The 12086-nt window shown below is 39.9% G+C and overlaps 1 protein-coding gene across 1 annotated transcript; it reads left to right on the forward strand.

Moving 5' to 3' along the window:
- The first annotated feature begins 10061 nt into the window (after nucleotides 1–10061).
- LOC122012681 (trimethyltridecatetraene synthase-like) lies at nucleotides 10062–12040 on the forward strand. Its single transcript, XM_042569294.1, has 2 exons — nucleotides 10062–11012; nucleotides 11323–12040. The coding sequence occupies exons 1-2, from the start codon at nucleotides 10098–10100 to the stop codon at nucleotides 11944–11946; spliced, it is 1539 nt and encodes a 512-aa protein (XP_042425228.1). The 5' UTR covers nucleotides 10062–10097; the 3' UTR covers nucleotides 11947–12040.
- Nucleotides 12041–12086: the final 46 nt, after the last annotated feature.

A 12086-nucleotide genomic window follows, 5' to 3' on the forward strand; every position in this document is an offset into this window, starting at 1 on the left:
GGAAACCTCCTTCCGATCTCTCCCATATAAATGATTGAAGACCAACTGAGCGAGTGTGGTCTTACCGATTCCGACGATACCGTAGATGGCAATCACACGAAGAGGCAAGTCCAAATCTGTGCATGAAATTTCTATCAAACTTGAACACTACAAGATTTGATCTATAAGTTGTAAGCACAAAAGTTATATCGCAAAACAAGTTGCATCACAATGTCAAGTTACATCACAAAACAAGTTATATCAACCATATTTCCATCATCACAATCCAAGTACATACAACTACAATGATAGCAACTTTAAATTTCCTATTTAATGAACATATTTCATTATTCAATTGCATAGTTACATGATTGTTGTTCCAATCATCCAGAGCATCATTGTATTCAACTGCACCCTCGTAACTAGTACATTTCTTCAAGTCACTAATCTCCAACTTTAATTTTTTTGTTATTCCTCTTCAACTCATTAATAATTACCTTACATCTCTCTGATAGTTCTGGGTTATACCATAAGAAGAAGGCACATCCCCTTTCTTGAATTTCAAATCAATTTAATCAAAACTCAATAATTAAAAAACTCACAACAACATCGTGTTGGTATAACGAAAACTTGCTCTAAATTTTGGAGATAAAAAAATCGCCTTCTTGGATTGGATTCCATCTATGATATCTAGAGAGTAGTTCGTAACTCACAATAACATAATATGTGGGGAGTTTCACATTGCTCGTCGTTCATGCGTCGTCGAGCGAAAGATGATGCTAATGAAGAGCCGGTTGCTATGATTTTTCTTTCCTTTTACCTGAATAACACTAATTTACGAAAAAAGGTATAAATTCAATTAAAGCATGTAAATTTCCACGAAAAAACTAACAACAACTCCTAACATGCATAAAATGTCTCATTTCCATCAAAGAATGACACACTCAACATTACTTGTCAGACTAGATTAGTACAATCTCATGAACTAAAGCAAAAGTAGATCCACAACTTTCTCTTTGCTAACATTTAAGTAATTTGTTAGGTTGATTCCATGATATTATTGTATTTATCCTGAACAAGTAAGTTGCTATTTGTTTGCACCTTTTTATGATTAACATGGATGATCATCCATTCCACGAGTTCTATTGCTTGCATAGGTTTAGAGTCAATCAAATTGATACTTACATTTATTGTAGATTTGTGTTTATCTCCCTGCCCATCTTGTAAATTTGAGCCTGTGTACGAGGAGAGCAATGCATAATACATGATCAAATTTGATATTACGAGTGTCCATTAACTCATTCTTATATGAGAGTTTGTATCGATATCTCCTTTAGAGTAATCCATGGCTTGGAAGCTTCTTATTAACCATAGTTCATAATATGCGGAATCTAATTTTCACTCTATAAATATGAGTTTGTGTATCCTGACTATTTAGAATATAGCATTTTCTAAGAACATCCACAATGACATGTTAAATGAGTGTTATAACACTCATTTAACACCCCCTATCCATTGTAAGTGGGCATTTTCTAAGAACATCCACAATGACATGTTAAATGAGTGTTATAACACTCATTTAACACCCCCTATCCACTTACAAGAGAGAGGAGAGAGGGTGTTCAAAGGTTTGAACACCTTCACTCTTAATTTTTTTAATATTTTTTTTCTTTTTTAAATTATAAAATTTTTAATATTATTTAAAAAATTAATAAAAGAGATGAATAAGTAGATGGTGGGACTCATATTAATGTTAAAAGGGATGTGAGTAAAAGAGATATGTTGTTATAATGAATATGTGACAGTGTACCTTATATCTTTTGATGAGATGGTGAATATTATAACATATTAACGTTGCGGATGCTTAACTAATAATTGATAAAATTATGATATATCTTAAATTAAATAACTAGAGCCAAAACAAAAATACATTGTTTCTTCTTTCGTGAAAAGATAGAAAACTTGGGGCAAAATTCTTTCTCTAGGGCAAACTCCGTCGGAGACGGTGGGGACGACAAATCGACATTCTCCGGTGAGGAACCCCATCGACAGGAACAGGTTCGAGAGATTTAAGTGGTTGCGGTCAAGCACTAGAGAGGACTCGAAGATCGTGGCTTCCGGTGAGTATTGCCACTGGAGACGACTTCAAGCGATTCATGGTGCTCATCGGCTTGCCCTCGGTTCCTTCGTATGATGGAGCGATGACCCTCCACAAGAGCGCATGAGGTCTCATCTCCACTCCGGGAGCGACGATCTCCCAACGAAAAATCACATGGCGGTGGCATTGTCAAGCTGCCATCTTGGTCACTTAAGAGATATCTCCTCTAGACTGCAGTTTGGTCGGAAAAGTGCTTCCCAGTGAGGATGATATCGATCGGTAGAGAATTTGGCTGAGAGGAGCCTGGACGCGGCTGCAAATCAGCACATAGGGGAGTTTCTCATCTTCCTTACTTTCTTTTCATTATTCTTCCCATGGTTTTCCTTAGAGAAATTTTTTAGCTTTATTTGATGGTGCAATTGCTCGGTGATGTTCAAGGCCACTGCATTTGAGCCTATTGAGTTCTTTTTTTAATTCATATGCTAAAGTCACAAGCGTCTTCCATCTAGTGCTGTGTTATTCCAAGCCCCGTGAGGCAAAGTCCAAATTTGTACAATTCATGTCTGAACCTCCTCGAGATTTATGTCAGATCATTTGGAGGTCCATCACAGCTTAATCCTGTAAAATTCTTGTCCATGCCCCTTTTGTCTAGGTAGTGTTCACGCCAATTTTTTTTATGGTAGTTTTTTAAGTTATCAATCAGAATCCAAATAGTTTTAGTGTTCATCAGTCTTGATATTTTGGTAGATCAGTCGAGCCTCCAACAGTTCGTTTTGTAGTGATCTTGAGTTCTCTTTTTCATTTTGGGGAAGTTGGAAGGAAGAGAATAGAGATATACAAGATGTGCCTGATGGTCTTCCCTTTTCAATCGTTGTGCATTCTCCAGAAGTCTTCTTTATATATGAGGTTCTCTTCTCTTCTTTGCGAGTGGGGTGGCAGAGCGTGTTATAGGGCCACTGTTTATCAGCTAATTTTAACTTCGAAGAAGAGGAAGCACCATGAGTTCATTTTTTTTTTCGGTCAAAAATATTCTAAATATAGAGCCCATTAAGGTGAAAAAAAAAGAGCGATAGATATTATACTCTGTTAAATACTGTGCTATTTAATAATCAGCCCGTCAAGGTGACAAAGAGATGCTTATGAGATTCACGGATTTAATCACTAACTAAATTATTCAAAATCATTGCTCGTGAAATGTGTAGATGTAATTACCAGAATGTGTGTTTTTCTTATATAACTTTGGTAGTTGATTCTCTCCGAAGGTGCGAAGTTGGAAAGTCGAGGAGGTGGTAGTTTCATTGATTGGATAAAGACCTCGTTCCTCTATGTAAAATAAAACCAAAATCAGGGAAGAGATTTTTGGTGTTGGTCCTCCGACACTTAAATTAGAAAAGTACTAAAGACCTAGATTCATTTTATCTTTTTTCATACTTGGCATACTCTTTTATATCTTTCTCATTAATCCTCCATCTTCCCTTATTTAATGATGATATTAATTATTGACGGAAGACATCTTTATCTTGGCTTCTCATTTTATGATAGATGGAGTGTTCTCTTTTGTTTTCTCTTTCCCTTATTAATTATTTGTCTTTTCTTTTTTATTATTTTATCGTTTCATTATGTGTACAATGCCAACGCCATACCTCGAGCCGGATGGGTGGTCCGCTCGGCTCGGGCTCTTGGCCCGCTCAGTTTGCACTCCTATCGACCGCGTTGACCAATCAATGGTTTACTCAGATGGTCGACCGAACTATGATCCCTCCGATCGACCGATGAACCGCTTCTCGCTCAGGTGTGGCCAACTATCGTTGCTGCCTGCCAACTATCGTCCGTTGATCGTCGCTTGTCACTAGCCACCGTCATCCAGCGATCTGCTACTATCTTTGACGGTGTTGGCTGCCGACCGCCACCCACCACCTGCTGTCACCTCCGTGCTCAAGTCTGCGAGGATAATTTTAGAAAAACATTTTGGTTAACCTCTGGAATCGAACAAAAACTAAGGGGGTGTTTGGTTTAGGATAATAGGAGTGGGGAATGGGAATGGGAATCATTGATTCTCATTGTTAATGTTTGGATTATAGGAATAGGAATACAAATAAGGGAATGAATCATTGAAATTGGGTAATGACTCATTTCCATGTACCTCCCCTTCAATGAGTCATTATCCTATTTTCATCAATCAAAATATTCCCTTATTCCAAAAATACCCTTGACTTTAAACTAAAATTTTCTCCATTAATATCAAATATCAAAATATATTTATTTATTTTTTCTTTCATATCACTTATCTCTCCTTATTCTCTCTCATTATATTTTCTCTCTCATCATTTTATCACACACTTTCTCTCTCCTTAATTTCTCCTATCACACTCTCTTTCCTCTTTTTTTCTCATTACACTTTCTCTCTCATCATACTTTCTCTCTCCTCAATCTCTTCCATCGCACTCTCTTCCTTCTTTTGTTCTTCATCACACTTTCTCTCATCACACTTTCTCTCTCCTCAATCTCTCCCATCACACTCTCTTTTCTCTTTTTTCTCATCACACTTTCTCTCTCATCATACTTTCTCTCTCCTCAATCTCTCTTATCACACTTCCTCCTTTTTTCCTCAACACACTTTCTCTCTCATCATACTTTCTCTCTCCTCAATCTCTCTTATCACACTTCCTCCTTTTTTCCTCAACACACTTTCTCTCTCATCACACTTTCTCTCTCCTCAATCTCTCTTATCACACTTACTCCTTTTTTCCTTAACACACTTTCTCTTTCATCATATTTTCTCTCTCCTCAATCTCTCCCATCATATTCACTGTTCTCTTTTTCTCTCACCATACTTTCTCTCTCCTCAATCTCTCTCATCACACTCTCTCTCCTCATTTTTTCTCACTATATTTTCTCTTTCTTCATCATCTCCTATCATACTTTCTTTCACATCATATCTTCTCTCATCACACTTTCTCTCTCTTCATTCTTTCTTATCACACTTTCTTTCTCATAATACTTTCTCTCTCATCATTCTCTTTCATCATATTTTTCTCTCACATTCATCTTTCTCTCACATCTAATTTTTTTTCTTATTTTCCTTTAAGGGTAAAAAAGGAAACTTTGATTTATTCCGATAGAAGATATACAACTAACCAAACATTGCTTTTAAGAGTGATATTCATGCTCATACCCATTCCCATTCCACAATACAATGATTCCCATTCCGATTCCTATTCCTAGGAAAGAACCAAACGCCCCCTAAGACAACTTGAGGTATTCCAATTCCGAATTTGATGTCCCAATTGCTGATGTTTCGGAATCGAGAATGATTTGAAATCAAGAAAAACTCAAACCAAATACAATTATCATGAATAACCATAGATAGATAACTAAAATTGTCTGTGATAACTGTGAATCAAATATACCTTAATGGTCTTAGAGCATTTTTAATCGTTAAAATTCTAAATAAACTTTTTTTTATAATTTTAATATACCATGTCAATATTATAAAATTTTATTGAAGCATCTCTAATGGTCAAAACTCTATGAATTTTTTATAATATAATTTATAATATGTAGTTACATAACTCCATATATATATATATATATATATATATATCAATTTTAATAATAAAAAATAGATTTAAATTTTCAAACTCTTAAATTATAAACTTTAAATCTCATATCTATAACAGTTAGCTTTTTTATTTTAAAAACTTCTCACAAATCAGGCATTCGAGATGTTCTTAGTTTTCTCCCGGACATGAGTGTTTCAATGACTATCATGCTTGATCATGCAGTAAGGAAAAAGCAGCCCGAGGCTTGGTGGGACGGTAAACAGACGGATGGGTTTCTTAAGTAATGTGATTCGATTTCCCCGTAACGTAAATAATTATCTGTAATACTCAAATCACTCGTAGTGCTGAGCAGACCCACGGTCCATCTGTACTTTCTCGATTTAATCATGGTGATAAATTTTCTTGGGGGATCTTATGGCTAACACTTCTAAATAAATATTTTTTTTCCTTAAATTTTAAATCTAAACAAAACCTGCAATTTAGAGGCCGTTCAGATTCCACACGGGGTGGATTATCTTTAAAATAAATCTGATTCAATGATTGTATTAAAAAAAGAAACAAGTCTAGATCGGAAGTTTTTGAGTTTGGATTCGAGTTGGAGAATTTTCAGATTGAAAATTATTTGGATCGGATTCAGATTCACCTAAATTGATCCAAATTTAAGATTTAGTGGTTTTTTTAAAGATTAAATAAAATTTTATTTTAAAATTTAAGATGTTTTTATGTATATCAATATGAATTAATATTAGTATATTAATGATAGAATTTTATGATTGATCGGTGGTAAGACGAGGTCCGCCCGGTAGGAAGTCAAAATCGTCAACGTCCAGGGTAGGTAGTCGATCGGGCGAGATACCTTCCCGAGCGGTAGGAAGAATAGCTGACCCGGCATCTCGACAGCTCGGTCTGGTGCCGAGTTTCCGATGCTCATAAGGGAAAGCAGGAAGAGATAAAGGCTGAGCGGACATCCCGCTCGTCTAACCAGGAACACGGCATCGACCCGGCAGTTAAGGCTCCCTCGCTCGATAGGGCGGAGTCGACATCAAATCATCGGACGAGCGGACATCCGAGTCAGTCCGACCTTGGTGGCGCCGGGAGGGCGTTAGCCGAGCGGTCCATTCGCTCGGTTAGGGAAAGGTGTTAGCCGAGCAGTTCCTACGCTTGGCCCAGTAAAGGACAAAGGAAGCAGTTGACGACATCTTCCTAAGAACCAGTGTCGTCGACAAGAGACATGGTCGGCGGCATGTTCAAACAAGGAATCGTACGGCGAAAACTTCCACTGTCACGTCAGAGATATGCTCGTGCTACTAAGGTATGACATCAACACACTTTTCTGACACATCCATTCCAGGTATACTTTGAGAAGCATGCACACCTCTGGGGAGCCCTATATAAGGACCCCCAGGCTTCGACGGAAGTAGGCACACACATACACTGTAGCTATAGTTCTCGTTTGTTTTTTGTTCCACTTCTTGTTGGTCGGAGAGCTTATTTGAGCGTCGGAGCCCCATCGCTGGGGAACCCCTCCCAGGTTCGGCGTTGTGTTTGCAGGTCCACTTCAGCAGGAGAATTACGTCTTCAGAGTCCTCAACTAGTCAACAGGAGCGTCACATCCCCAATGTCCATCAACTCAGTTCTCGGATAGGATCAATGATAAAAGTGAAAAATTATAGGAAAAATAGTCAAAAAGTCATTTTTGTTTGGGTTATTTAGGTCAGATTAATCAGATTTGAGTGTAGGGGTTTTAGGTTGTATTCGGACTTAGCTTAGAATTTTTAATAATTTTTTCCCAACCCAAATCTGATCCATCTAAATAGACACTTCTACTTGTAGCTATGCAATGACTTGTTCCATGAAGACGCATCGTGTCACAAGGTAGCTTGATCAATCCGTCAACGACTACAACCAAAATCCCTTCTTCTATCTTCGATGGATTTTAAGTTTGGGGGCTAGATTGATGGGTCTTCCAACTCTGAGATAACTTGCTCTAGGAAGGCGTCGTGATTTTTATAGGTTTGAGAATGCCGTAAATATATATTATGTTTTAATTTTAGGTTTTGTGATTTTTTATTTTTTATTATTTTTTAAACTATAATAAATTTTATTTTTAGAATTTTGAAGTCACTAGTTTGGAGAACGAGTAAATTTGATTAAAAAACAATGAATAAAGAAAAAAAATCATCGGATGGATAAATAAAAAGGGCGTCTGTCAAAACGGAACGGTCTTTCTCACCTCCAGGATCTTTGTCTCCTATCCGAATGGTCCGGTGCCTGCTCAGTATCCTCAGTTCACACTGATATTTTCCATACTCTTCTTCTATCTTGGTCCCCTCTAGTCCTATACCCTGTGCGGTCCGCCACTGGTTCCACTTATACTTTAAAGTAGGCAAAATGCTAATAAAATAAAATATAATATTCTGTAAAACTGTTCTTTTTTTGTCAACTTCTAAATCTGAACACACATGTGGCTTAGGACACTGTTAAATTAACCAAATAACTTTAAAATAATTATATTTTTATTTTAAAATGTTTCATTTTAAATTCATACAATTTACATCATTTAAAGATTTATTATTTTTAAAAATTATTTCATCATACACATTATATATAATTGAATAGTCATTCTAGTTTTTTTGAGTAAGTCTATAATATAATAGGACACCCTTTAATATTTTAGAATCTATTCACACCCTTTTAATATTTTAGAAAAAGACTAAAAAATATTATTATATTTATGTTAGATATCTTTCATAATCTATTCACACCCTTTTAATATTTTAGAAAAAGATTAAAAAATATTATTATATTTATGTTAGATATCTTTCATAATCTATTCACAGTTGATATAAGTTGGTTATAGAATGGTTTTTTTTTTCCAATGATACATATTGGTCGGAAAAGGATCCCTTACCCCCATTGAATGTTTATTGATTATGTTCGAGAATTGAGGCGATAGATATTAAAGAAGTGTGGTGTTTCTATTGATCGTGTATGGACTTCGAATGGGATGAGCCTACAACCACAATAACATTAATGCCAAACTAGGGAGGAATTCTCCGGCGATGACCCTCCAACACTAAAGTCAATCTCCGATGATGTATAAGCAAGGAAGCGAAGAAGCAGAGCAACAATGTAGCTACAGTAAAGATTATCCATACCTCCGTTGAAGTTTGAGGCCCTTTATATAGGATTCCGGGGGGATCGTGTGCACGTTCCTCGAGGCACGCACGCTTCTCAAAGCTTTGACTGAGAAGATGTGTCAGGAAAGCGTCTCTGACACCATACCTCAATGATCCGAACATATCTCTGACATGATAACGGAAGTTTCTACCGTACGATCCTCTGCCCGTCCATGCCGTCAACCATGTCATTTGTCGGTGGTACGAATTCCTACGAGGATATCGACTGATCTTCCTTTCGTCTGTTAGTCGGCCGAGCGGGTCAGCTGCTCGGCCAGCCCTTAGTCGTTCGGGTGGTCTAGCTCTTTGTCCGAGCGGAATGGTCGCTCGGTCAACATTCCACTGTCCGAGTTCCATTGTTATGCTGCGATCCCTTTTTGTCGGTTCCAAGGTTCAATGTAAGTCCGAACAAACTAGTCGCTCGATGTATGTCTTGTTTTGAGAATCGGAAGCTCAATGTTTGGTCGAGCTGTGGTGATATATGATCGATTGGTGCCTCTTTGTCTCTATCAAGCGAATGAGTTGTCCGATCGGCCAGTGATATACAGACATTGACCACTTAGACTTTGACTTCCATCGTAACCCTGACCCCTCAAGGGATGGGTATTTATCACCGGATCATCTATCAAAAATTGTCTCAGGCATTTCCACTTGGACCACATTGTCGGTTGAAGTTGCACGCCAATTTCACATCACCCTACTGGCCCGTGCATCATGGCAATTATAATAAATTAGAATTCAGACCAAGCTATCTTTCTCGATCGGCAGAGGCAAAATCATAAACTTAAGACTCGAGTCACGAATCTTTCGAGGTCAAGGTCATCCACTTCTTCCATTTACTTTCGATTTTTAAAATAGAAAGAATCGTTTACTATGAATTCTTTCACATCGACTACAGAGAAAGTCTATCATGGGAATAGTGTGGAAGTTCACATTCAATTTCGGAGAAAATGAAACCATATGAATAGTAAGGAACCAACCGCTCCTACCGTGAGACACATGCAGCGTCGACGAAGTCAATTATAACTAAAATAAAAGCTTTTTTATTATTTATTATTTATTTTTTTAAAAGAACGCCCTTTATAAAAATATTAATAAAAAATAAAAGTATTAATAAAGACGCTCTTCGATGTCAGCAATAATTTAAATGAAACGGCATGGAAATACCCAAGAAATAACACTAAAACGAGCAGGATCCCGATCCCTTTTCCGCCTATAAATACAGCTCCCTTCCTCTCGAGTGCCCTCATTCTCATCTCTCCCTCCCAATTCCCACCGATGGCGTTTCCCCAATGGGCCATAACCCTCGCCATCGTGCTCGCGGCCGCCGTAGCCCTTCTTTGGCGGAGGCGCGGCCGGAGCGCGCTCAACCTGCCACCGGGTCCCCGCCCGTGGCCCATCATCGGCAACCTCAACCTCATCGGCCACCTCCCCCACCGCTCCCTGCACGCCCTCTCCCAAAAGTACGGCCCTCTCATGTACCTCCGCTTCGGATCCTCTCCCGTCGTCGTTGGATCCTCCGTCGCCATGGCCAAGTTCTTTCTCAAGACCCACGACCTCTTCTTCGTGTCCCGCCCAAAAACAGCCGCCGGTAAATACACCACTTACGACTACTCCGACATCACCTGGTCGCCCTACGGCCCTTACTGGCGCCAGGCCCGCAAGATCTGCCTTCTCGAGCTCTTCAGCGCAAAGCGCCTTGACTCCTACGAGTACATCCGGGTGGAGGAGGTGCGCGCCCTGAATCGCGCCCTCTTCGCCACCGCCTCCTCTGCCTCTCTCGTCACCCTCAAGGACTACCTCTCCACTGTCAGCCTCAATGTCATCACCAGGATGGTGTTGGGAAAGAAGTACCTCGACCCCGCTGTGGCGGCGGAGACCAAGATTGTGTCGCCGGAGGAGTTCAAGGAGATGATCGACGAATTGTTCCTGTTGAACGGGGTGATGAACATCGGCGACTCGATCCCCTGGTTGGATTTCTTAGATTTGCAGGGGTACATTAGGCGGATGAAGAAGCTGAGCCGCAAGTTCGACAGGTTCCTGGAGCACGTTCTAGACGAGCACAATGAGCGGCGGCGGCGGGAGGGGGATGATTTTGTAGCCAGGGACATGGTCGATGTGCTGCTGCAGCTCGCCGATGATCCCAATTTAGACATCAAACTCGAAAGGCACGGCGTCAAGGGCTTCACCCAGGTACGTTTGGCATACTCTCTCTCGTTCGAGCATTTTGTCAAACACCTTCACCACGTTTCATTCGAGCAATATACTTCTACAATTATTCATAACTTTGGCTTCGAGTTTCAACCAATTAAACATTTAAACCTGGAAAAGAAATATCTTCCAAATTATTTACAAAATCCCTTTTTCCCCTAAAAATTGAAATAAAATTATCTAAATATTCTATACTAATAAACAATGAGTCAAATTACTCATATATTATTGATAATTTAAAATTTAAAATAAATAATATTAATTTATGATAATAAATAATTCATCCTTGCAGGATTTGATTGCTGGTGGCACGGAGACCTCGGCGGTGACGTTGGAGTGGGCCATCTCGGAGCTCCTCCGTCGGCCGGAGGTGTTTGAGAAAGTGACGGTGGAGCTGGACCGCGTGGTGGGCCGCGACAGGTGGGTGGAGGAGCGCGACATCCCCAACCTCCCCTACGTTCAGGCGATCGCGAAGGAGACCATGCGGCTCCACCCGGTGGCTCCGATGCTGGTCCCCCGCCTCTCCCGAGAGGACACCCACGTCGACGGTTACGACATCCCTGCAGGCACCCGGGTGCTGGTGAGTGTGTGGGCGATCGGTCGAGACCCGGAGGTTTGGGACCGTCCGGAGGAGTTCCGGCCGGAGCGGTTCGAGGGCAGCACGTTGGACGTGAAGGGGCATGACTACGAGCTTCTTCCCTTCGGCGCCGGCCGGCGGATGTGCCCCGGCTACAACCTCGGGCTCAAGGTCATCCAGCTCAGCCTCGCTAACCTGCTGCACGGGTTTTGCTGGAGGCTGCCAGCGGGGAAGAAGGCGGAGGAGCTGAACATGGAGGAGATCTTTGGGCTGTCGACGCCGAAGAAAGAGCCGCTGCAGGTTGTGGTGGAGCCCAAGCTGCCGGCTTACCTTTATTAAGAAGATAATTAGTATTAAAACGTCCAGGTGTGTGCTATTTAATATATATATGTATAAGCTTAATTTATGCGCGAATAAAAATGGTTTGTTTTTAGTGGGTGTGTAAAAGTTAATACTGAATTGAAAGTTAATAAAAAAAA

Source organism: Zingiber officinale, chromosome 8A (assembly GCF_018446385.1).
Source record: "Zingiber officinale cultivar Zhangliang chromosome 8A, Zo_v1.1, whole genome shotgun sequence".
Taxonomy (NCBI): Eukaryota; Viridiplantae; Streptophyta; class Magnoliopsida; order Zingiberales; family Zingiberaceae; genus Zingiber; species Zingiber officinale.

What these genes read in the sequence shown, in the direction of transcription:
- LOC122012681 (XM_042569294.1), top strand. Translation starts at nt 10,098, where the DNA reads ATGGCGTTTCCCCAATGGGCCATAACCCTCGCCATCGTGCTCGCGGCC. An exon ending in GCGTCAAGGGCTTCACCCAG is followed by an intron (nt 11,013 to 11,322) that starts GTACGTTTGGCA and finishes TCATCCTTGCAG; the next exon opens with GATTTGATTGCTGGTGGCAC.